Source organism: Talpa europaea, assembly GCF_964194135.1.
Source record: "Talpa europaea genome assembly, chromosome: 13".
Classification (NCBI taxonomy): Eukaryota; Metazoa; Chordata; class Mammalia; order Eulipotyphla; family Talpidae; genus Talpa; species Talpa europaea.
This window is the reverse complement of record NC_140080.1, coordinates 53,308,293-53,335,843: the sequence shown is the minus strand read 5'-3', so window position 1 is coordinate 53,335,843 and position 27,551 is coordinate 53,308,293. Positions and strand designations below refer to the sequence as shown.

The window sequence follows — 27,551 nt, the reverse complement described above, 5'->3', positions numbered from 1 at the left end:
CAGAACAATCCTAAAATTTCTAAGGAAACACAATGAACCTAGAATAGCCAAAATAATCTTGAAAAAGAACTGAAGTGAAGAGTTATAGTATCTAAGTAATTAAGAAAGTCTGTTATTGGCACAAGGATGGGTAAATGACTGAGGGTTAGTAGACCCACAACAATAAAGTTCAGTGATTTCCAACAGGACACCAAACAACTTAATAGGGAAAAGGAAAGTATTTTCAAAAATGACAATGGAACAATTGTATACATGTATGGGTAAAATATAATCTTGGCCCCTATCTTATACCAAACTCAAAAATTAATTTGCAATGATAATAGTCATAAATGCTAAACCTAAATGCTAGTAGAAGAAAGCATAGAGCAATATCTTTATAAACTTGAAACAAGCAAATATTTTTTAAAGTGGGAATAGAAAGCATTAACTATAAAAGAAAAAAATATATAAATTTAACTTAAAATTAAAACCTTTATTCATCAACATGCATCTTAGTTAGGAAAGTGACTGGGCAAAAAAAGTGGATGAGAGAAGCTATTTGCAACAAATATACACACATACATATAGATCTGACAAAGAACTTGCAAATGAAATATATAGATTTTTTACAACACATTAACAAGGACACATACATCCCAACTTAAAAAGCGAACTTTGGGCCTCCCTGGTGGCACAAGGGGTTAAGCACAGCACTATGAAGCTGTCAGCAGCCTCTGTATCACAAGTTCGATCTCTGGCTGGGCAGGGAGCTACCCACATGGTGCAGCAGACCTCTCTTGTCTCTTCTGCTGCTCCCCTCAGCTTTAGTCAGTCTGCTTGTTCTGTTCCCCACTCTGTCTCTGGTGAATCCTCTCACAACCACCCGCACCCTGCACTTCTGGCCTGTACCCCAATTCTTGTACACATAAATGTTTAAAAAATATAAAATAAAATATAGAAATGGACAATACTTTAATCAGACACCTATAAACACATGCTCAACATTAGTCACCTGAAAATACAAATTAGTATCATAAAGAGAGGTCACTCTGTGCACATTAAAACAGCTGACCTGAAAATGACTGACAACTCAAATATGTGAAAATGTATAGTCCAACACAAACTCTCACACCTCTCTGATCTGTTTGGAGATGATACAATTAATTTATATAATAAAGCTTAGTGAATTCTTAGAAATTAAACATACAGTTACCCTATAACTCAGTAGTTCCACTCAAGTTTATTCAAGAGATTTAAAAATGTTCATCCACACAAGCTTAGTATACTTAACTATGCACTTAAAACCTGTTAATTTTCCTGAATGCAAATTGTATTTCAAACTGTGAAATTTTCCTTTAGGGGCCTCCCTGGTGGCCTAGGCATTAAGTTTCAGTGCTATCACCACTATGGCCTGAGTTCATTCCCTGGAGCAGCAGACCTCTCCTGTCTCAACTGTTGCTCCCCTTAGCTATGTATTTCAGTAGATCCACCTGTTCTGCTCCCCACTCTGGCTCTGGTAAATCCTCTCACTTCCTGCACCTGTGGCCTACACCCTAGCTCTTCTACCCAAAATAATAATAATAAAAAAATTCCTTTAGGTGGAAAAAAAAAGTACCCTTTCATGCTGAAGACTAGATGTGAAGCTAGAATGTAAGAAACAATGAGCATTACTTTCACTACTCATGGCATCTTGGGATGGGCTGGGGTGAGGGGGGCTAAGAACATGACTTCAGATCTTCCATCAGCTAGTTTAATGGTGGAATTTTTAGCAAAGCATATATAATGGTCTTCAATAACTTAAGAAAATAGGCCAACCTTGGAGGAAAAAGCCAATTAAAAAGAAATGTCTATGTCCCTTAAACAAAATAAACATTTGACACTATTTGAGAGTACTATCATCAACTTACTCGTCTTGTGACAATGGGATCAAGGTCTTTAGGGTCATGGTGGCTGAGGGTCATAAGATCTGCATTGAGGGTTCTAATGCGCTGTAAGCGAAGGCGGATATATCTTGCAGAGGTAAATTCCAACAACTTGGGTGAAAGATCATCAGCACTTGGTCTGCCATTGATGAGTGATGTATGGATCTAAAGATATCAAAATAAACAAAAGTCCATTTTAAATTTTCAAAACAAGATAAGTTGATTATTTAATTTCAGGATATAATCTTTACAGAAACTATCTAAAATCAAAGCAGACCATGATGTTCTTGAAGAACCTTCTAATGTCTGTTAACTACTGAAGAACACCATAACCCCACTATATCTTCAGTCATCCATTCCAGGGTCTCGGATGTTACTGGAAATCCTTAAAGAAGACCGCTTCTCCCAATGTAGAGTGAGTATATTAACCTGTATTGTTAGGCTGTGACTTCTCTAGAACAAATTCTAAATGCCATGAACAGACTGGGAAGAATGAGAAAAAGTGCGAAAACCTTGGAATGCCTGCCCTAATCTCTACTCTTGAAACAATGTAGGCCTCGCTACAGAGTTCTCACTGTGAAGAGCACTTGGGAGGGTTTTTATAGTTTTATCTCATCAAGCCAGGTGCTACAAAAGAATGGGTTGTCTTTATTACATTCAGACTTTAATGAATAAAGTCTGTAGAGTCTGGGAGTGCCAAGCTCTTATCTGGGAACGCTTGACCAACCATCTCTCAGCATTCAACAATCCCAAGGAGGAGAAAGTCACAATGAAAACTGGGAACTGTATTTTTTAGAGGCATTTTAGTTCCTCTTTTTAATATTTCAACAGATATTCTTGCCCTACTCTGAGGAGGATGTGATGGAGTTAATAAATCACAGCAGAGTAAAAATTGAGGGCTCTCCTTGATGGGAAGAAACCAGTAAGTTGAAATGTATGGGTTATGACATTATCAGCTGACATCAGTAAGTGATACTTTAAACACAGCTGGCTATTAAAGATCTCTGTGATCTGCAATAAGAGGGGTGATTTTGAGTGTTTCAAGATGGCAGCTTACAGAGGCCCTCTGAACATCCAAAAAAGGTCATCACAGTGTGGGGCAGTTACCTCTCCATGCTCAAGTGGCACCAGTCTGGAATAATAGGAGGTACAGATCACTTCATCATCCGCTCTGTAGGTTGGTGGGCCCCGTCTTGGCGTGATATTGTAACGAGTCAAGCATTCTGTGTCACTAACTGCGTAATACTGCCAGGGGCTGAAGTGGGTGCCATCCAGAGATCGCTCCAAAATCCAGTTTCCAGGTCGGGGGGCATTAGCAGCTTTGATGATGACATAAGCGACTTGAAAAACCTGAAAGAAAGACACAGGGTGGGGGTGGGGGATCTTCATCAAGAATCGGCAGCAAGTGTCAAAAGGCAAAGTCTGCTTGACAGAAGGGCTGTATGCATGATAACCACCAATATCAAGAACGCAACTCATCATGGAAGTTAACCAAAAATTGTCTTGTGAACATTCTCCTTTTCAAACTGGGCTCAGAAAGTATTCACAAATAAATTTGTATTACTATTATTGGCAGTATTAGTGTTAACATTGTATGTTCTCTTGTTTCTAAAACCTTTCTCCATCGGGATTCTGAATGATAATGACCATGTTATGTTATGTTGTTATGTTATGCTCTGTATTATATTACATTACATTATATTATCTGTGGTGTTTATAAATTAGAATGTGTTTTTTAGAGTGATTTGGAAATAACAATCTGATTATGAGAAAAAAGTCAGCCCACTACACGTCTATTAGAACGACTAAAATCCGGGCCTCCCCGGTGGCGCAGCGGTTGAGCGCTGGGTTGCGAAGCTGCCCGTGGCCTCTGCGGCGCCGGTTCGATCCCCGGCTGCTCCCCGACCACCGGAGGAGGGTCCCACATGGCGCGCAGACCTCCCCTGCCGCCCGCTGCTCCCCTTAGTAGTGTGCTTTGGTCCTTCTGCCTGCTCTGCTCCCCGCCCTGGCTCTGGTGAATTCTCTCACCCTCCCGTGCTTCTGACTGTACCCAGTGCATGTATAAACAAAACAAACAAACAAACAAATAAATAAATAAAAAAACATGCCTCTATTAAAAAAAAAAAATCCTTTTTTTTTTTTTTTTTTTAGAACGACTAAAATCGAAAACACTGACATCACCAAATGCTGGAGTGAATAATATTGTAGAAGAGGGAGGGAGGAGTCTCTGTGCCAGGGAGAAGGGTAGGTAGGGGTTTGGGATATGGGAATTCTGCTTTCCTACTCATTTTGCTGTATACCTAAAGCTGCTCAAAAAAATACCTCAGTAATAACTGAAATTAAATAAAAAGTTACAGAGTGGGGAGCAGACAGGCCAAAGGGGGATTTAGGTAACCACTCCCAGCAAGCCGAGACTAAACAGGCAAATTTTGGATTTAGAAGGGACCCTTGTAGCTAGCTAAGCCCTTATTTAGCACTAAGAAAGAACAATCTGCTTAACAACCACCCTTTTTAGAGCACTTGCAGGAAATTTTCTAGGCCTTAAGATGGTTCTATTGCCTTATGAGAACTCCCCCACACTAGAGGATTTTTTCCTTGAATTAATTCAAAATGCCCCCCCAAATTCTACACTCTGGAGCTACAGAAAAGTTGCTGGATTCTACTTTCATGTAACTATCCTTCATACATTTACATTAACTAGCCTATATCCTCTCCCCCCACTCCCAAGGAGAATTTTATTAAAATATTCATCATTTAATGAGACCTCATAGCCTTGTCATGATGCTCTGGACTCAGTCTAATCTTAAAACATGGTTCTCATGGACTGAATACAAAACTCCAAATGTTTTCTAAGTTGGAAAGAACATAGTGAGAATATTATGTTCTTTGTTTTGCCTTAGGAAGCATTTACTTTTCTGACAGTAAACTTAGTTCCTAACTCAGGTTGCCATTGCAAGGAAGAACAGGAAAATACCTTTACCCATGTGAACTGTTATTGAATCCAGAGTTCCTCTAGCCCAAATTGATACAGCTAACTTTTCAAAACCAAACCCACTTGTCATTTTTATTTAGAAATACATGTAATACATATGTAGATGTGCCTACACATGCACCAAATTGTATATGTATGTATGTGTGTGTATGCATGTGTACCAGAGGGGTTGGGAAGAACGTTTCCATTCTCTTACTGAGTTCATATTGCTTCTTGGTTTTATTTGTTGATGCTTTCACATGTCCCAATGAGCTCTCACTAAATCCAGGAACACAAGAGCTCCTGAAAATAAACCTACCAAAAATCAAGTAATCTATAGTCTACTAAATAACCCATAGGAAAGACATATATATTTCCTAGTAATAAGTCTTTTTAGCTAGAAAATATGCTCCCACCAAGTATCGTCTGTGAATGGCAGAAGTGGATATTCTAGCAATTCCATGTCAGATTCTATTTACATCTGGATGAGGACCACTGCTGGAAAAGCACGAGAAGCAAAATGACATTCTCAGGTTTTGCAATGAGCAAAACTGGAAACGTAACCTGTTATTAATGCTTAGATCTGGAACTAAATGTCCAATGTTTATAAATCTATACTCACATTTGTCAATTAAAAACCCTTCTAAAAATTAAAACACCACCATTTTGTGCAAGCTTGAACCTGTCCAGAAAGTTTCCTCTTTTGAAGAGTTTATTTAAAAAATCTTTCCCCCAATTTTATAATTCACATTCCACAGTTTATGTTGCGTTGATGGCTATACTCTAATGTTACTGAAATATCAAACACTTCTCAGAAGTATCTGGTGATTAATTTTATTGTCTCCTCTGAAACTAGTCCTGAAGAACTAGTCCCCAGAGCTATGACACAGCACTGTGGCCACTTCCACATTCGCAAAGATGGAGCCTTGTCTGGGGACCCACAGTTAGGTCCATTTTTTGCAGTTTTTATTCAGTTTTCAGCCTGATGCCCAAGGTAATGGCAGGAAGAACACCTTCACCTTTCCTCATCACTGTCTAATTGTTCTCAAATCTTTCTGTCATAAAAACAGAAGTCTCTGAGCATGTGGGCTGTGTTCATTCACTACTGTCAAGCTTCTTAAGGTTTCTAAATGTTAAGGTTCTAAGTGAAAACTTAAGAAACGGAGGAGTCATGGGAGATGATGTGATGAGGCAGCTCATTTGAGAATTGATAGAGGCAAGGTAGCTTATACATGAAATGAAATATATTTATTTTCTATTTTCCAGTTGCATTTTTTGAAAATGGAAAGAACTAAGAGATGGGCCTCCCTAGTGGCAGAAGAGGTTAAGATGAAACCTATGAAGCTATCCACAGCCACTGCAGCACCAGTTTGATCCCCAGCCAGGGAGGTGACCCCCATGGTGCAGCAGACCTCTTCTGACTCGTCTTCTGCTCCCCTCAGCAGTGTACTTCAGTCAACCTGCCTGTTCTGTTCCCCACTCTGTCTCTGGCGAATCCTCTCACTCCCCACCCCCCTGGCCTGTACCCCAATTCTTGTATGTGTAAATAAATCTTTTTTTTTTTTAAGGAAAGAACTAAGAGGTTGGCTTCATGCCTTTAAGGACTGTATGTGCATTGTCTGCTTCATCCAAAACAACCCCTGAGTTTCACGTCAGTGTGGCTCCATTTTACATATTTGTAAACCCATATAAAGAGGGTCAACACAAGCTGCCAAGTAGCAAATCCTAAGAAGCTGCCAGGAGTCTCACTCCAGAGTCCTTAGCCAGCACACACGCTGCAGAGTGCCACCCCCACGTGGCCACAAACACCACACACCTAAGGTCGCTGGAAAAAACCAAAAACACTACATTCTCTTGAACACCAGGTTTATATATAAGCAGCTGCTGCAACTAACTCTGTCTTTACCAGCCTAGCATGAGTGGGGAGAGGGAAGAGAGAGTGTGCAAGAAACAAAATGATCGACAACTAGCGTTTATAGAGCACTTACTATGACCAAGATGCCTTACTAGAATTACTAACTCTTCTAATCCTTTACAACTACATTCTTCTTATGAAGTGTATACTGTTATCCCTTCTTGTCAGATGGGGAAACTGTGGCACAGAAAGGTTATGTCATGTTCCCAGGATCTCCAGGCACTAGAATGTATACAACAGGGTGCTGAACAGTCCTTCTCTGAGCCACTATGTCACACTTCCAGAGGCTGCAATAAAAAGGAGATGAACGCCCAAGCTGAGGTAACCACAGAGTACTACACCTAGTTTTCCAACTTCTTACCCCAATCAACAGCATTATTTCAGTACCATGTCCTTGTACTTCCAACAAACCCTTGTCAATTTTACACTGAGAGCTTAGTGTAAGAAAGGAAATGACATCTCATGGAAAAACAACCAGAGTGAATGAAAAACTCATGACAATCCCTCAGGGAAGAAATTTTTAACTCATCTTGATCAAGACCTTTGCTGTGAGCCTGGACAGTACTGTCATGATCTCTCAATAGTCCTCAGGGTCCTCAAATCAGAGTCCTTGTAAATATGGAAATAATGGAAATTGGAATGGGAGAAGTACATGGAAAAAGTGAGAGTCTCTGTTAATATAGAGAATTCTAAGCTTCTGATCAAACACAATCCATGATATTCTGTTGCCCCCCGCTTTTTTTTGCATGGTTGACTAAACTGCTTTTTGTCTCGATGTAAGGTTGGCTGAACACAAACTGATGATGCAGGGTTTTCACTAGATTTTCAGTCACTGTGAACTTGCCAAACACTCAGGTAATAGAGCCATTAACTCCACTTTCATCATGGTTCTCCTCCATTCTCTGTAATGATCACTGGAACCCACAGAAACAGCATCACACTGATGAAGTGAACTTACATCAAACACACTTTCTACAGAGAAATTTCCAGGAAAGCCTCAATATTGATTTAAACAGTCTCAGTGATCTGAAAAATACAGATAGCCTAATTCTCCATTATGACAGGCCAATTTTTAATGTGCACAGGGGAGGGAAATCTCTCCTTTTCACAGAAAGTTCAGCTGTTCTCTGTAGGGCCTCTGCACAAAATATTAATCTGGGGGGTGAGGGCAGCGCAGATACCAGTGCAGACTCCCCTCCACCTCCTGTTCCCCAGGAAATTCTCCATCCAAGCACTTAAACTGTCTTCCTGGTGGTAACTAAACAGTGAGCAGAGGAATGCTCTCTCTCTCTTAGGTGATGGAAATGAATTTTCATAGGCAAAAGTGATTTAAGCTAAAGGTCAAATTACATTAAAATAATTAAGTATATCTGATAAGTAATATTGCTCAATTTTCTCTATAAATGTGATGAATTTGTAAGCTTTATTTCTTGAGAAATTATTACAAGGTAAAAACTTAAATGGCATTTTCAATTGATTTTATTACTCAAAAATAAAATAATTGGGCTTCCCTGGTGGTGCAAGGGGTTAAGACACAACCTATGAAGCTATCCACAGCCATTGCAGCAAGAGTTTGATCCCCAGCCAGGGAGCAACCCACATGGCACAGCAGACCTCTCCTGACTCGCCCGCAGCTCCCCTCAGCAGTGTATTTCAGTCAGTTTACGTGTTCAGTGCCCCACTCTGTCTCTGGTGAATCCTCTCACCCCCGACACCGCTCATCTATAGCCCAGTTCTTGTATGCATAAATAAATAAATCTTAAAAAAAGAATAAAATAATTATTTATTAAGTTAATTACTAATGCAGATATGAATCACTTCTGATTTTACTGAGTATTGATCAAGAAAGTACCTAGTCAATTCATATGCACGTGGCAAAGCAACAAACACTAGAATGAACAAGAAAAATTTGATTCTTTGAAGTTTATTTGGGATGTAGGATACTTTGATATACATTTTAGGTAAATCTTCTATGGGCAGTTGCCTTAAATGCAATTTGTATTATATTTCATTTCATTGTTTTATTGTTACCTCCTCATTTAAAAGACTAATACATGAAATTAACAGATGTGAAAAGTTGACATCTGTGAAGCCATTTTAAAATAGAGGTGGTAAGTCATTACAAAGAAAAACTGTTATCTATCTTGTTTGAACTGGACCTCTGGCCTGGGCCAAAAGCAAATTGTTCTAAGAAATCATCAAGCCAATAATTACTTGAGAAGTCACCCAGATAGAACTGATAATCATGGACTTTTAGCAAAAAGAGAGAATTAGTGAAGTTTCCTTTTTATCCTTTCTAGAAAACCAGTAACTGATTATTTAGACAGCAAGAATAGTTTAAGTTTGCCTGACACTAATCAACTCTATTCTCTAACCACTTATCTTCCTCCCCTTTTTTTTCTCTCCCACCCTTGACTTCATCCCTTAGGGTGGGGAGGAGGGGGGCATGTTTTGGTTTTCTATCTGAATTTGTGTATCTTGTGCAAGTCTTTGACCCCAAATAAACATGCTTTACTTTTTAAATTACTTTCTGAATTTTTAGGTTAAAGACTAAAAATACTACGAATGAGAAGAGAATTTTAGAATAAAATTAGATTTTGGTACTATCATAAGATGTTTAAAATAAATATGTGGAAGTTCAGTATTGTTTCTCTTTTTCCCTCATTTCTTTTTTGCTTTTGCTTTTTATTGGAAGTAGGGTTTGGCTACCAGCAGTGACAAATTTAGATTTATGTCTTAGAAAACAATGAAATATCACTTTTGAACTTTGTTCATTCATTGAAAGTAGAGAAGAAAAGGAAAGACCTTGTAAGAAAGATGATCACTGACAAATGGAGGGCAGAGATAAGAGTCCATCTGGAAAGGACATATTAACCCATATAATCTGAAGTGGGGAAAGAGACATTTCCAACATCTATCAGAAGCAGTTTTGTTTTCTATCAGCTGAAAAAAGTTTTCCAAAAGAGCTCCCTGCATGCCATCCTACCATCCAAATATCTATCACCCCATTCAGGGAAAATAGGGCATTATTTCAGGGATAAGTGTCGAGTCACTTTAAGAAGTCAAATCTGAAAAGCAAGAGGTTGGTTCTCACTCCATGTCCCAATGTATTTCTCTATATACTTGTTGCCAATGCTCCATTCTCCATTTCACTAAGTGTTTTAGAATGATTTTGCTAAGTTTGTGGGAGACTGGTTTCATTGCCTCAAAGGATATCTCACTTTTTCTTCCCACCCTGTTCTGGTGGGTGACACCTTAGCAAAATCATCTAACACAAAGCCTGCTTAGAATCAAGTGCTGAGTAGCCCACGTAGCTTGCTGAGTGCTGTGTGCTGAGTAGGGTTATTTCCCCTCCTGGGCACAGGGCTGACTGCTCACGGCTGCTGCAGCGGCAGCATCACCAGAGAGTAGTGAACCTTTCATCGCCCACCTGGGGAAAGGCTGAAACTCAAAATTCAAAGTATGGCTACTGATTCTGATATGATCACTGATATGCATTCTAAATGTGTATTGATTTTACACCTTCCTAAAGTAAAAAAAAATAAATAAAGTCATCATAATTTGTGCATCATCTATATTCAGAAAAAAAGCAAAACTGGAGTTTTGGGCCTAAATGGAGGCTACACAGGTGAGCTCAGGACACCGCCCCTTGTGTCACAGGCTCAGGGGACATGTGCACACCTGCTCAGTGGCCTTTTGCTGCAGGTCAGTAACCTGTGTGTCCTGAGAACAACCCACCCATTATAAAACAGATGTGCCCCAGAGGAGCAGGGTCAGCTGTCTCCTAGTTAGAAACCCTACTGCTCCTCCCTGGAGGGAGGAAGGATGGGCAGAGAAACAGAGATGCTGCTCTCTGAGAAGCAGTCCGAAGGGACAAAGGAGTCTGGGGGCAAAGGACACCCCCTTGCAATATTTCATTAAGGATCATTCAATGAACATTGATTGAGCATTTGCATTGTTACAGGGCCTATAGCAGGTGGTTCAAATACAGCAGTGGGGTGGAAGACATGGTCTTTGTGGATGCCCTTAGGGGAAGGATGGGGTTTGACTAAGTTCCTAGGGAGAAGGACAATGGACACTGAAGGTGTCTGGTTGTGGCAGGGAGGCCATCCTAGTGTCTGGAGAAAGTGGGAATGGTCAGGCAGTGTTTCTCTTAAGGGTCTCTGAAAAGAGAGGAAGACTGAGCAGAAGATGTCCAGGCAAAGGGAATAAAAAGTGCCCAAGGAGAGGTTGTGCAGATCCTGAGAGGTCCGTAGTGTGAGGGGCAGTGCAGAATCTGTAGGGCTGCTCCACTTAGGAGAGCCAGACGGAGGTTGGACAGGTGTGGGGCTTTGCTCCGTATTAAAGGTTCCCATTAGAGGACCTTAAACCTGGGAGAAACAAGGCCACTGGGGCTGAAAAAAATCATGGAATTGGATTAATTAGTGCTGGGAAGTTATTGGAGATGGTGGTGTTGACATAGTGAAGGTCAAGGCTAAAATAGAAAAAAATGCAAGAAGGCCTTAAAAGGTATTCTGAAAGGTCCAAATGTGAAGGAGAAAGAAGACACAAAGAGGGCAAGCAGGACTTTCCAGATCTGAGGAGTGCAGGAGTGGGAGAGAGATCTCTCCTGTAAGGCTCCAAGGCCACACTTAGCCCTTTGTTCCTCAGTCCCAGAGAACTTCCAACTGCAAACATTTGAAACTTGACTTCTTCTCACCTCACCTTCTAGTCCTTCCACTCACTTACGGTGCCCTAGACCTAGGAATGGTTCAGAGCTTCCTCTCATGCTTATCATGAGAAAGCACGTACCATCACCCCCTGAAAGTCCCAGGGCCTCTCGTCATTAAACCTTGCAAATCCAGCTGGCGGGACTAGCTAGCAAAGCTGTGGAAGTCTGTACTTCACTAACTCCATTAAACATTAACCTAGTAGTTACACATTTACAACACCTAGAAACAATAATTATATGTTTCTTTCTTTTGGTCACTGAATCACTTAAAGTTTTATCACCAGAAATTAGAAAGCATTTTTATTTTTGCAATATTTCACTCTTTACATGGAACGTTGATCTAGATCTTACTTGAAGATTCTCATTCTCCTTTAGGTACATCTAATGTCATTGGCATTACTGTTTGACAGGCATTGAGCTGGCAAATCATTGCACTTAAAGCTTATTTTGAAAAAGAATATCCAAAAAGGATCTTAGAAGGAAGGTTTTTGTTTATTTAAAAAGATGTTGGGGGAATGAAAAACAGTATAGCCACTGTGGGGAACAGTAGTGTGGATCCTCAAAATATGAGACATGGAACCACCATATGACAAGCAATTCCACTCTGGGCATATTTGCACAAGAACTGAAAGTAGACACTCAAGCAGATATTTGTACACCAACACCACAACAGCACTACCCACAAAAGCCAAAAGATGAAAGCAACCTAAATATCCATCAACAGAAAACGGCTAAACAGACCGTTGTGCATCCATACAATTCCTGAAAAATGGATGACATTCTGACACAGGTGACAACATGGATGAACCTTGAGAAAATTACACTGAAGTAAATAAACTAGATACAAAGAGACAAATATGTATGATTCTACTTATATAAGCCTCCTGGAATAGTCAAATCCATAGAAGCTAAAATTAAAATGGTTACCTGGGGCTGGGGTGGAGACAAGAAGGACTGGGCAGTTAGTGTTTGCTTAACAAGTTGTAGTTTGGGGTGATGAAAACCTTCTAGAGATGAAGAATGATGATAATAGAATAATAATGGGAATGTACTTAATGCTACCAAGGCTGACATTTAAAAATGGCTAAAATAGTACATTTTATATTATGTCTATTTTGCCACAAGGGGAAATAAATGTAACAATAGAAAAGTAAATGGTGTGAAGACTCACATGTGGAAGAGAGAGATTTCTAAATTGAACACAAGTAGTATTTCCAGGCAGGGTCGACTCTGGAGAAGATGAGATAGCCATTAGGAGGTCAGGCAAACAGTTCCCAGGGAATGTGTGAAATCTTCTCTTTCCCATGACCTTGTCATTTGCTTATTAAGCACTGGTAAGGTATGAAGAAACTTCACGAAATGCTAAATCAGAGTCCCAAACCATTAGGGTTTAAATGAAAGAAAATCCTGGCAATGACCTGACTGAAGACCCAGAGAAATGCTTCCTCCCTGGTATCAACCAACATCTAGCCAACCTCAGGGTCCCCTATTTCTTGCATGGTACCAATCAACTCTGAACCAATCTCAGGGTCACCCCATTTCTTGTATGATCCAAGATGTAAGTAAAGTGCCATAAAATAGTAGAGAAAAAAGGAATTTTAAATTTATAAGACTGACGATTCTGCTACCTTTTAAATTTGGAGGAAAAAAGGTCTTAGAAACTATTGAAACTACTAGATCAGTCACATTATGATTTAATTTTTGAAAAGAGGATTAGAAATAATCCAAATATGATAAAAAATATTATGGAAGGGAACATGGAAACTATAATTTCCACTCTATTTTTTTAAATCTAAGCCTTCTCTATAACATGGTTTATTAATTATTAAACACACAAAATCACACAATTAGGGAGAAAAAACACTATGCACATATTTTAGAAGTTATCAGTTACTCTAAGAAAGCATTACCTGTCCCAGTTGGAGGAACAGAAGCTATTGAGTGGTTTTAGGGCTTCATCAAGTTTCTCAGGGTATCTTGGTTTGGACAGCTGTCGCACACCAACTAATTATCTGCAGGTTTTAATTTGATCTCACAACTTTCCCAGGCTTCATTACCCTACCTTTCGGCACATAAAGGACAGAATGTGTTGGTGTTTCTTTTCGATTAGCAGAGACAAAAGAAAAATTTTCATCTCCTTGCTGCTGAGGGTATGTGAGATATATATGTTCATTCATTGTTAGTGAGCATATTAATTGAGAAATATTTCACAATAAAATAAAACAATAAAGACCACATTTGAAAAATGCTTACATGTTCTGACCCAGTAATTCCATTTCTTGGCATCTATGCTAAAATATAAGCAGTTTCTAGCCACAAAAATATTCAAATGTTTGTGGTAGTATGATTTATAAAAGTGGAATCAACTTAAATGTTCAATGAGGAAGCAGGTGATGACATCTTATTTTCCCATTATGAATTAATCCAGGAATTTAGATGCTGGCCATTAAGCACAAATTGGTAGTTTCCAGCCCTTCTGCATTAACCTGCACAAGAAAGCTTTATTCACAGCAGACCAAAATGCAGCATTCAGTAGGTAAATAAGTTTGGGAGACATAACATACAACACAGTGATTACAGTCAACAATACTGTGTTATAAACTTCAGAGTTGTTAAAAGACTAGATCCTAATTGCCCTCACCACAAAAAAGAAATGATAACCATGTGAGGTGATAGAGGTGTTAGCTAACAGTACTACAGTTTTCATACCACAATAAATAAAGGTGTCAAACCCACAGGTTGTACAGCTCAAACTTACATAATGTCATCTGTCACCATTTTTTTAAAAATAAAATAAAATACGCACTTAAAAAAGACCAACAACTACATAACCCAAACAAGTTAACAAAAGAATGGATAAACAAACTTTGGGATATTCACAAAACATAACACTATTCAGAAATAAAAGGACACCCCACCAAAACAGCAACAATGAATGAATCTTACAGATACGGGCTAAAAGGAAGAAGTCAGACACAAGAAAAGGGCACAAGGCATGATTCCACGCAGATGATGTTATATAATGAGCTCAGCTAATGCAAAGTGTAAATATTCAGGAATATTCAGGAGAGTGGTTTCTCTTCTGGAGGGATGGGAGTGAGGGAGGAGGGAGTCTGTTGAACTGACTGGGGAGGGAACATTCTGGAGTGATGGAAATGGTATGCATCCAATAAGGGTATGGATTACACATGTCTGTATTTGCTAAAGCTCATGCAACTATACCCTTAAGTGTGTGCATTTCACTCTATGTGAATCAAAATATGTTTATCTCAAGCAAAAGAAAAAATCATTCTTTCACAGGGCTGCATGCACCGTTTCAAACCTGCAAACACGACTTTCCAATTCCCGTGCTGCAGTCTCCTGGGCATCCTTCCTAATTCCACTGGAGCCTTCTTCTGGGTTGTTTCCAAGATCCCTGAAGACACCTTAACTATGTGTACCCCAGGGGTCCCAACTCTGTACACCCTCCCCACCAGTGGGAGCAGTCTGCTTATTCTCTTATTGTTTCCTGCTACTTCAGAAGCTCCCAGTGGGCCTGGAGCACCTTAAATAAGAATTTAATCACAGTGATAATAATCAACATATACAACAACCTGCAGTTTGTTGTGTGCTTTCTCTGTGGTAAGGGCTTCCCCTGGATATTATCACTTTCTGTTCATCAGTGAATCCTGAGACCCTAGCATTAATTATTAGTTTTCTTAATTATTTGTTATATTTAGTGCTCTTCAGATATGGTGGAATGGCTCAAAAGGTAACTCCTGGTTGTTAGAATTGCAAATGATTTTTAAATTTTTTCTTATATTTTTCTGCATTAAAAAAATTTCTCCTTTTAATAAAGTATCTGTCAATTGAAAAAAATTAAAAACACAAAAGGTATTTTATAATACATATGATATATATTATATTGAAGCATGAACTGTTTTTTAATTTGTTACAGCTGTCTTTTTAAAGATGAAGATGTTAGAATTTGAGCAGAGGGTTTATGGATAAAAAGCAAAAAGGGAGGGAGAGTGGAAGCGAGGAAAGAAAGAGCAAACAAGTGCTAGAATGAATTCCAAACTACACTGTGAGTTTCTTTTTTTTTCTTTTTTTTTTTAAGATTTATTTATTTATTTATTTATTTATTTTTTTTGCAGTTTAAACAAATTTATTATATTGTTATTGAAAACTCTTTTTTTTTTAATTTTATTTTATTTTATTTTTTTTTATAAATTTTATTGTTATATTCCCCATACAATTGCAGCCCCCCATTCTGACCCCAATCCCTCCCCTCCCGCCCCTGCCCCCCTAAAAGTGTCTCTGGTTCATAGTTTTTTGTTGATTTTGATTTTCACTTTCTTATAGTTATTCATTTTCCTGGTCCCTTATTTAAGTTTTCTAGATTCCTGCTATGAGTGAGACCATCCGGTATTTTTCTTTTTCTTTTTGGCTTATTTCGCTGAGCATGATCCCTTCCAGCGCCATCCATGTTGCAGCAAATTGCATGTGTTTATCTTTTTTGAATGCTGAGTAATATTCCATGGTATATATGTACCACATCTTCTTGATCCAGTCATCTATTTTTGGGCATTTGGGTTGTTTCCAAAGCTTAGCTATTGTAAACAGTGCTGCTATAAACACTGTGAGTTTCAAAGACATATTTCTTCAGAAATTAAAACAACATTTTTAGCCTCAATATAACAGAAGAAGTAATGATTTCAGAAAAGACCTCCCCTTCTTTTCAGAAATATACAAAAATAAATTATTTTGAATCCAAAACAGTCAGGGATATGAAAAGTATATTTTGACAGTCTTGCTAAACTGTCTTCACTGATTTCCCAGAGTCCTCCTAATGTCCAGCAGACAACACTGTGGAGTACGCATACTGCGGTCTGGCCAGCACTCTGAGAGTCAGAGAAAGGAAAGAGGGGGAAGGTTTGGTCAACTAAACTGCACTAAATGGAAAGTGGTTATGCTTGACAGTCTGGCATACTACTATTTGTAGTGCACAGAGGATAAAGCTTAAAAATAAACCTTGTTAAAAACCAAAATTCGATATAGTTCTTGAAGTCTGGCTGCAATTATTCTCATTTATTCAACTTGTTTGTATTTAAGACTGAACAATTCAAGATACAGTATTTGCATCCCTCTTTGAATACCCAGCTCTCTATTTACCTAAAGACAAAAGTATGGCACCTAAAGAGATAACCACGGAAGGTGGGCAGAGAAAGGAGCCTCTCAGAGAAAGACCTTTTCAGCAGTATGAGACAATGATCATTTTAGAAGCAGTCTCAAATTCTTTATCTTCCTTACCTGAAAGGCTGTAGTCGGCTTACATTCCCTCCACTTGAATTCAGGGCCTAGTGGTCCACAGAGCACAGGAAATGACACTGTGTGACACTGGGGGTCAGTCTAAAAGGGACACTAGAGCCTCCCCGGGGGCACAGCGGTTGAACGCTGGACTGTGAAGCTGCCCGCAGCCTTTGCAGCGCCGGTTCGATTCTCAGGCTCCGGGGAGGATCCCACATGGTGCGCAGACCTCTCCTGCCCTGCCTGCTGCTCCCCTCAGCAGTGCACTTCTTTGTCAGTCTATCTGTTCTGGTCCCCACCCTGGCTCTGGTGAATTCTCTCACCCTTCTGCGCTTCTAACTGTACCCAGTGCTTGTATAAATAAAAATAAAAAATAAAAAAATAAATCTTTAAAAATAAATAAATAAATAGAAGGGACACTACTTCTGCTTTCTCCCTAATACTGTGATATTAGACACACCCAGTGAAGCCATCCCTGAAATCTTGACCCACAGAGACTAGAAAAGTTATTAAAAGATGTGGCTGTTTTATTATTTTTTATATATACTTTGCATCATTGTTCATTTTTAAACAATGTTTGCTTTTCTTCCCCCCCACCCTCAGGTGTATGGCCATAGAATTTCCTTCCCCAATTCACCCGTGCACCATCACCTCAGTCCCTGTGCTCCTCCCTCTCTTCCTCCCACTCCCAAAGGACACAAAAACACTGATTCAAAAGAGCACCTGTACCCCTATGTTTATTGCAGCACTATTTACAATAGGTAAAACCTGGAAACAACCCAAATGCCCAAAACTAAAAGATGTTGCTGTTTTAAGTCATAAAGTTTTGCAGTAAGATTTCTTACTAGGTAATAAATAACTAGAATGGAATCTGTGACTGAGGGGGTAAAAAATGAGATAATAAAAACATGGAAACAAAAGGAAGACATCTCTGTGAGAGTAGCAGCTTCACAGAGAATGTGATGAATTTTGTTTTCATCTGGAGGGCAAGAATTTTGTGTGTGTTGTAATAAAACTTACATAGTAATGTAAGTAAAAACTTACATAGTAATCCAACATTACCTCAATAAAAAGTAAAAATGAATTTAGTATGGCTTATTTCCAGATAATAATGAAGTTTCTTCGAATCTATCCATTTTGCTAAATAAATGAAAAAAATCTAATATTTGAAGTTGGTTGAGGCCACTGTGAAATAATAAAAAAATTGAAATAGAACTATTTTGGATAAATACAAGCATATAGTAACAGTAATTTCTACCACCACTTCCAGAAAGAGTCAGCCTGACCTTTTAACAGAGACTCATTGGTAAGGAGAAGCTCCCTTTGAAACATTAATTCTTCTAAGAATCATTCAAGATTATCTGTCTTAAGAACGTGAAATTTGCCTGTTCTTTTCTTATTTACTCTGTCAGAGTTCTTAGCAAACATTTGAAGTTCGGATGATACAATAAGTCTCAATCTAGTCTTTATCAAATTTTCAGGAATTTTTGGGAGAAAAACAACAGCCATCTAAATTAATGAGGTTTCATAAAACTTAGCAAACAAGCAGCTCTTGTCTAAAGGTTTGCCTAAAACAAAGGCCCTTCTGTGATTAAGTTCCCACAACAAAGTGCTACTTCCTAATTAAACCTACACAGAAAGTAAAGCACTGCTTCAAAAGGCAGCTTTATTTTCAAGGCCATAGGACACGTTTCCTTTTTGATGAAACATATTTTATCTTCAAAAGGAACATTACAAATTTCTACACACAAATCTAATCACTTCCAGTGAAATTTATGCCCATAATTATTATTTTTTTTTACAGGAGAATCCAAAACATGAACTTATTTCCCCACGATTTTGCCCAAAAGCACATGTTAGGGCATACCCAATTCTGCTGGCACTACACACTTCCAGTTTTTCTGCCTCCTCACACTGATTTGAACCTTCCAATTTTTCTACAAAAAGCCCATATTACCCTCCTAACCAGTAAAAAAGAATACAACTATTGACTTATGAGTTTATTTTTCCTAAATCTGCATAATTGCACATCTCGGCTAATCCTATTAGCTGACCTTAATGAGATTGTATCAAGTTCTCATTTTACATTTCTCTCCCTCATTCCTTCCTTCTTTCCTGTCACTGCAACAGTCCAAGGGAAGGGCACGCTGGGTCCCACTCACTGGCCAGGAGGGGCCAAGTGGACAAAGAGATGGAGGCGGTGGGGCTCAGGAAGAATGGATACTCCCAAAGCAGGAGGAAGTTGTAAAAGCTCCTGCCAGTTTCCTCATAAAATCATAAGGGAAAGGAAATCACCCTTGAGATATCAAGAACAAATGAGGTAAGACGTGCTGAACGTAGAAGGAACTAGAAGTCACAGTTTCCCATCCCGCAGCACATGGGTTGTGTGGCTCCTTGCAGCCATTGTGCCTTTTATTCTGCAATTTTCTTACCTCCCAAGAGGAGACCATCTGTATTGCAGGACTGATGGAAGGAGCAGATGGGATACGTAAAAAAATAGTCTATAAACTATACCTATGGATTTTCACACATATACACCCAATGAACACTCCTTTTTAAAGGGACAATAAAAACAAAACTCACCAGGAACTTGCAGTATGAATCTTGAAAATGGTTTGCATTTTAGTTATATTGAGAAATACTCAAGCTATAAAGTTAAATACAACACCAGGACATAAATAGGCATGTCATACCTTGATCAATCTCAAACTTGACAAGTCTTGCTGCTGTGCTGGTCCGCGGCAAAGTCTCAGTTTTGTCATTTATCAAAAGGAGATAATGGGCTCAAACTCACAGGGTGATTATGAGTATTCAATGACATAATCTAGATCAAGTGCTTCCAACATTGTATGATCCACAGCAGGTATGTCACAAATGAGAGCACTGTTGCAACATTATTAAATACACAGAGATGCATGCAAAGACCTAAAAGTAAATATGCTGATATTATAAGTGGTTGTTTCAGAGTGAAGGAATTGGCAAGTTTTTTTTTTTTTTTGTCTCTCTACACATATGTGCACCTTCCAATTTTTCTATAATGAGGACTTTTTCCTAACCAAGAAAAAAATACATTTTTTCTTCTGGATTTACTTTCCCAAAATCTGTATAATTGAACTTCTTAGCTAAGCCCATTAGCTAACTCTAGCTAGATTATATGAAGGTCTTGTTTAATGTTTCCCTTCGTGATACTGAAGATCTCTGTGAATTATGAACATGTCAGATAAATATATATATGACAAATATATACAAATATGACATTTATTTAAAGGGTGGAATTTGTTGGGTGCACAACTGAGAGCCGCCCTTCATTTGTATCCTATAAGTTGTATGAAAGCATATCACTCTGCTACACTTTAGGCATCTCCCCTATACCACACAGCCAAAAGTAATAAATTAATAGACACATAAATAAATAGAACTACTTAATTTCCTCTACTGCTGTCCTTAAAGTCACAGTGTCATGGTGGTGCCCAACAGAAATCTGTAGCTGAGATCCAAAAACACCTTGTCTGTTGAAATATTTGAAGGCAGTCAACTTAGAATTTAAAATTCTAACTTTTGCATTTTCATTCCAAAGTTGCTCAAAAAACAATATAAGCATATTCAGGATTCAGCTGACCCCTGTATAACAAAATTCTGCCCCAGGATTTCAAGATTACCTCTGTTTTAAGTGATTACACTGGCAATTTACTGAGAAGACATTTGTACAGTTATGAAGCAACTGCAAATCCACCCTTCATACTCTGTTTTGTGGGGTTACGACTCTAAAAACCATTTTTCTCCTTTACCAGTTGCTCTCTGTTCATTTCTGAGAATGAAGGCACTAGTGTGAAACTAGAAGATCAGTGGAGAGGAGTAGGAAGACTGGTGAGGGAGTCAGGGAAGCTGGAGGGAGGCAGGGAGGCTGAAGGGGCAGCGGGGAAGTTGGAGAGAGGCAGTGGGTTTGGAGGAAGGAAGCTGGAAGGCTGAAGGAGGAAGCATTGCTCCTCTCTGTCTACCTGCTTGTCCTGCTGGTGCTGCCCCAGCATTGGCCCTGCACCCTAACTGCAGCATTTGACTCAAGTAAGTCCCAGCTATCCAGCCCTCTCCAAATGAGCCTTCTCACCTCCTGCTCAGAGGTGCATGAGCCTCCTCTAGACCACTATATGCTATGCCCATTTGCTTCCCTTGGCTCCTCTTCAGTGTTTCCAGTGTTACTATCTCTGTATCACCTTGGATTTCCTTTCTCCAACAGGTTAAACTCACACTGGACATATCCTTTAAAGTATCTAGTGCAGTTTCTATTTTTCTGACTAGACCCTGGCTGATACAATATACCAGGTATTTCACAGTGTATTTTTTTTTTAAGTTTGGCAATATGTACACAACATTGGCTATTGTGAATAGTGCTGCTGTAAACACTAGTGTTCAAGCATCTGTTTTGAGTCTCAACTTGAAATTCTTTTAGGTATATAGAAGTGGAATAGATCAGTTGTTAATTCAATCTTTAATGGCTACAGGAACCGCTATACTTTTTCCCACAGTTCTGGGCCATTTTACATTCTCACCAGCAATTTACAATGGTTCTGAATTCTCCACATCCTTATTGATCCTTGTTACTTTCTAATTTTTTGATAGTAGTCATCCTAATGGGTATGAAGTGGTTTCTCAATGTGGGTCAGATTTTCATTTCTTCAGTGACTAATGATGTTGAGCATCATTAGCCCAATGTATTAACTTTTTTTTTGGTGGGACCCTCGCCAGCGGCCGGGGAATGAACCTGCGCTGCTGGGGCTGTGGGCAGCCCAGCGCTCAACCGCTGCACCACCAGGGGAGGCCCCCAATATATTAACTTTTAAGTGTGTCTCAGACTAGAAATCCTTGTGCTGTTCTATTGAGAAACTTTACAATAAACAATACATTTTTAATATAATTTGCAGGACCCAGAAGAATGTTGACTATCATAAATTTCAAGATTCATCCAAAGTGCATGCTCTTTCTTTTTCTTTCTGAATTATTTCTTTCAAGTTTTCAGTTGTCACAAAAGATCCCTGACTCAATTCAATGGCATAGTTCTAAAGCGTGAGCTCCTAAGTCATTTGGCAGTGTACAATATTAAATTGGCATGGTTCTTGATGATATTAAGGTTAATCCAAAATTTTACTTTAGAAACCTAGCTATAAGTTTTTACATATTTACAGGTGTGAAACAAGGTAGCTGCAAGGTTTGCTTGTTAAATGTCATCTTTTAAGCACACCATGAACAAACAAGGGTGAAAGTAGAAAAAGCACTGATTCACACTGCAACTATTATATGGTGCTTTACCTCCATGTCTGGACATGCAAGAGAAGAGAAGAAAACTCTCATTAAAAGGTAACAGGGAAAGAAAATGGGAGAGGGGAAGGGGAAGTAGACGGCTGTGGCCTCTGTCCTCAGGGAGTATAGAATTTAGAGCTGAACTAGTAGCTGACTAAAGTCTGGCTTGACAGGGAAACACACAGATTTTGATAATGGAAAAAAAGTTCTACATGTGTCAATGACACCTGAGAAACATTGGTAAGATGTGGGAAATAAAGAGAGAAATTACAAGGGAAAGACAGGACAAGATTCAAATTTAGCTCCTACTAGTGAGACAACCAGCTCTGAGGGAATAGAAGTAGCCAGGATGGCCTATGGTATACTCTGGACAAAAAAATATAAGCCTGGAATTTAATCAAGGTTTTAGAGTTGTGTTTAATTTATAGGAAATAGATGGCCTAAAGGAATGTGCTAAATAAAACCATGCTGAAACATGGCTTTCCATATTTCCAATCCAACCAAACCAGAATGTCGGGTATTCTATAAAATAACTGGCCTAGTCTATTCAAAAAGTCTGTTCAGTATCATTCAAAAAAAAGTGGAAAACAATTCATATTAGAAGAAATGTAAGAAGCATAACAGGAAACTAGACCTTTGATGCTGATCACCTTGTAATATATAGAGATGCTGAATTATGTTGCAAACTGAAATTTATATAGTGTCAATATGGCCTCAACAATAAAATAGCATAACATTCAAATACATTGAGTATTCCTTATTGGATACTAGCTTGAAAAAAAAAGCAGATAATGGATAAATTTGGAAAATTGGACATGAATGGCAAAATGGTTATTAGCAAGTTACTACTGATTTTGTTAGGGTGGTGCCTATTCAGAAAAAAAGGTATTTATTTTTTTAAGATACAAACTCAGGTATTGATACAATATCATAATGACTGAAATTCACTTTAAAATTGAGTGAATGATGAAACAAACATGGCAAAACCCTTGAATCTTAGGGGGTGATTCTATGGGGGCTCACTGTGTTATACTTTTTATGTATTTGAGAATGTTCATAATAAAAAAGGCTCAAGAAGTCAATAAATCTGAGAAAGACTGACTCAAGTATAAACAAAATACATATTTTTTCCCTACAGAAATCACAGGAAAATTTTTATAGGGTGTAAAAGGAAAATAAATTTTTGAATACTAATTATTTTAAATAATCTTAATTTTGAAGTTTATGCAAAAACACTAGAAATTACCTACAGTTCTATAACTATGTGTATATATTTTTGAAATATACCTTAAATATCTAACACTGATGCCCAATTGTCTCCTCTCCCACCCAACCCTCCCAGACCCTCACCAAAATTCCTCAAAATCAATGCAAGTTAAAGAGGAAATCAGTCATGACTTACTGCAAAACAAATAATTGGATAAACTGGAAGTCTATACAAAAATTGTACAGCCATTAATTTAGCCAAATTCTATAATACCACATTCCCAACAATGAAAAAAAAATTTCCCCTTAGACAGAAGAAAATAAATCGGAAAAGTGATAGGAAAACCCAACTCTCCTTACAGAAGCATTCTTAACACTGAAATTAAAAAAATAAAAAAAAAAGGTCAGGGCAAAAATAGGGCTCATTTCTCTTTATCTTTAGGTGAATTTGAAAATATGAAGGTGCAATATATTAATTCAAAATGTGTAACTGAAAATGATCAGAAAGCATTATTTTACTTACATAATACTATGACACTAAACTTGAAAAAATGTATCTTGAGCTTCACATTTTGCTACCTTACTTCCTATTAGCACTGGAGTCCCCGAATTCCTTGTATGTGAATATATAGTCTCGTGTTCTACCTAAATCCAGCAAGATTTTAAAATTATTCCCATTTAAGGAAGTATGACTATTCACCTTTAGATCTCTGAGGTTCCTATTTCAACCCTACAGTGCACATTTTAACTATTTGTCCCTATTAACTGGCCTTTCACATGACATTGATATGAAAGAGAAGCAGAGAAGAAATAAGGGAGAAGCAGAGTAGAAATAAATAAGGAAGCAACGGATTTTTTTTTTTTTTTACCTTGGAGAAATCAGAAATTGTGACAATAGCTGCCATCTGTCTTTTTCCTTCCTTCCGCTCAAATTTCTTTCCTTCTCCTACCCTTTCCCAGAAATACAGGGGCACCCAGAGACCATATCCTATTTCTCTCCATTCTCCCATGCGGTCTTAAAGCAAAGCAACAAGATGCAGAGGTGGGGAGCCCATGATACTTTGCCTGTCCAAATTCATGCAGAAGCCTCCCTTACCGTAGCGCAGGGCAGCTCATGCTATCTCAGAGCCCTCACCCACAGCATGACGGGGGTAAACATGGTCAAGGGGGTTAACACTGTCCCCTTCTGTCTCCTAGCATATTTTTTATGTAGTACACATACACAATAATTTTGTAAAATGATACATTCAAGAAAACACACGGGAAAGGCAGAAAGAAGATACAAGTGTTTTTGTTCCCATCCCGTGTCCAGAGTGTCTCGGCATCCAGCACACAGCCTGGCATTGCGTCCTCAACCAATGTACCTGCCCTGCCCGCACAGCTTCTAAAAACATCCAACCAGGGCCGCCCTGGTGGTGCAAGGGGTTAAGATGCAACCTATGAAGCTGTTCGCAGCCACTGAAGCACCAGTTCGATCCCCGGCCAGGGAGCTACCCACATGGCGCAGCAGACCTCTCCTGACTCGCCCGCTGCTCCCCTCAGCAGTGTATTTCAGTCAGTCTGCCTGTTCTGTTCCCCACTCTGTCTCTGGTGAATCCTCTCACTGTACCCCAGTACACCTCTGGCCTGTACCCCAGTTCTCGTATGCATAAATAAATAAATCTTAAAAAAAAAAACAACAAGCAACCACATGGAAGCAATTTCACTCATTTTCTAAGAGACACCTGGGAATGATAATAAATAGGACAAGAAATGGCACCACAGTCTACTTCTGTCTATCGCCTAAATTCACCTGGTGGGAAAAGGTGAGACTAGAATATAAACATCAAGAAATGAGACTTTCCTGAAGGCCAGCATAAAACTGTAACTCAGGCATTCTTCACCCTTCTGGCCGCAGCACCCACCTGTCTCAAGTCCAGGGTGATCGTGACCCAGTGAAACACTCTCCCATTCTGAATGCTGGGACTTTGCCACCAGTTGTTGGTGCCGTCTATGGCATTGGATATTGGATGGCGTTCTGCGAAAAGAAAGCAAAAGCATGCATTTCTCTCCACTCTGGTTTTGAAATTTTTAACTTCCAACCTGTGATGCTCATGGAATGGCAGAGAAGAGGGACACCTAGCACAAGCAGGACAAGTCCACAGTCATCCACTTGCCTTTGGGGTTCGAGCTGCCGCCGTCGCAGATCCGGCACTGTGCATAGCGCACTGGGCGGCCGGGCACATGCTCCACAAGTTTGCAGAACATCTCAGGCCCTCTCTCTCCACAGGTTGCATTAGTGCTGATGTTGGCGTTGCTGGCAAGATTGAGAATGGCAGGAAACAGGCCTGGAAGTCAAAATGCACCAAATCAGCTCAGTCACTTGAAAGCAAAAGGCTAGAGAATCACTTCAATTTACAGGTGAACCAAAAAGCTTGTAAGTCTGTGCTGAGTGAAAGAAACCTTACACAAAAGAGCATCAAAGGTGATTTCACTTATATGAAATTCCAGGGCAACAAAGCAACTGACTAGCGGTCGTCTAGGGCAGGGCTGACTGTAAAGGGCGAGGGGGAGTTTTCTGGGGTAATGTTATGATCTGTCTTGATACAGCTGGCATTGAACAGGCACATGCAGCTGTGAGAACTCACAACAGTGTGCACACCCCTGAGATTTGGGGGGACCTGTGTATTCCAGCATATGCACATTTTACCTTAAAAATTAAAAAAGTCTCTCTCTCTCTATATATATATATATCTATATATATCTATATATATATATATATATATGGAAAGATTTAGGAACAAAGTGTACTCAGGCTTTAGCTCATTTTTAAAATGCCTAACAAATTAATCTGGACTGAAGGATAGATGGAGATGGGTATGCAGAGAGAGATGACAAAGAAAATAGAGTAAAATTCTCATTGTAGAATCTAGGGAGGAGGTAGATGTCTACTGTACAATTCTTTCCACTTTCCTGATTAAACATGTTCACAAAAAATGTTGCAAAATAGTTTTTATGACTATGACAAGTTCAAATGACCCAACCCACATTTGCCAGTAAAATGCAAACAACTTTTGCTAAAAAATAAAGGGGGGTATCCTTTCTCTACCCACTTTGTTCCTCTTGCTTCTGGTAGCACTTACAAGGTCTTTCATTCTCTGGGTACCTACTACAAGGTCTTTCATTCTCTCTCATTCTTTCTCTCTTTTTCTCTCTCTTTCTCTCTCTCTCTTTCTCTCTTTCTCTCCCCCTCCCCCCACTGCCTGTTTTCTTTGGTGGATAAAACTTCAGAACACAATGATCTAGCTTAAAATTATTAATTCACTATAAATCTTTTGTTTCAAGTGATTTTTATTTTTAAACAGCTGTCCAAAATATTCAGCAAAAAATTTTTGGATGACTGGGAGAAAAGTAAGTGCATTGCATTCTTTAGAGATTTAACTTTCTTTTAGTAAAAGTGGATGATAGCAGTGAAGATTCTATAAAGATCTGGAAATAACAGTGCCCATGTTGTTGAATTCTACATGAACAGACACTGAACTGGGGAGCACTGAGAAGAGGGGGCTTAGCCAAGTGGAACTGTTCTGTTCTGATTTCCTAGAACTTGATCTTTAATGATCACAGAAGATAATATTTTCCTTTTAAAGAACATAGAATCAGTATTATTTCTGAAATATTTCTTTTCTGATGAAATTTTAAATGAGAATAGGTAAAAACTATTCTGCACTATACTCATGGTAAAACAGAAGGAATTTGAGTCCTTGATTTTTATTTTCAAGCTTCTGCCTCAAATTTTCACTAATCTTTTCTATTACAAATATTTTAATAATTTAAATTATAAAATAAAAAGGATTATATTTATAAGGGTTGCTATATTAAAAAATGTATTTATTCAGTAGTCTTTTGTTGGAGACCCCTAAGGCATGCAGTGCTGAGGCAAGGAGAACATCAAAGTCATGGCTAAAAAACTGATCAGCCCGGGCCTTCCCGCTGACGCAGTGTTGAGCTCTGGGCTGCCAAGCTGCCCACAGCCTCTGCAGTGCCGGTTCAATCCCCAGCCACCGGGCGAGGGTCCCACATGGTGTGCAGACCTCTCCTGCCGCGCCCACTGCTCCCCTCAGCAGTGTGTTTCGACAGTCTGCCTGTTCTGCTCCCTGCTCTGGCTCTGGTGAATTCTCTCACCCTCCCGCACTTCTGTCTGCACCCAGTGCTTATATAAATAAATAAATAAATCTAAAAAAACCCAAAAAACAAAAACCCATCAGCCCAGGTCAGAGGACAGGC

General features: G+C 39.0%; 1 protein-coding gene across 1 annotated transcript in view; it reads right to left on the bottom strand.

The window, feature by feature from the left end:
• LAMA1 (laminin subunit alpha 1) overlaps positions 1-27,551 on the bottom strand; it is a gene marked incomplete at both ends in the record, with an annotated part of 141,152 nt that overhangs the window by 87,685 nt on the left and 25,916 nt on the right. Inside the window, 4 exons of the mRNA XM_084252201.1 lie at positions 1,887-2,066; positions 3,009-3,251; positions 25,193-25,305; positions 25,445-25,615. Coding sequence (XP_084108327.1) covers positions 1,887-2,066; positions 3,009-3,251; positions 25,193-25,305; positions 25,445-25,615 — 707 coding nt within the window. The remainder of the gene's footprint in view (positions 1-1,886; positions 2,067-3,008; positions 3,252-25,192; positions 25,306-25,444; positions 25,616-27,551) is intronic.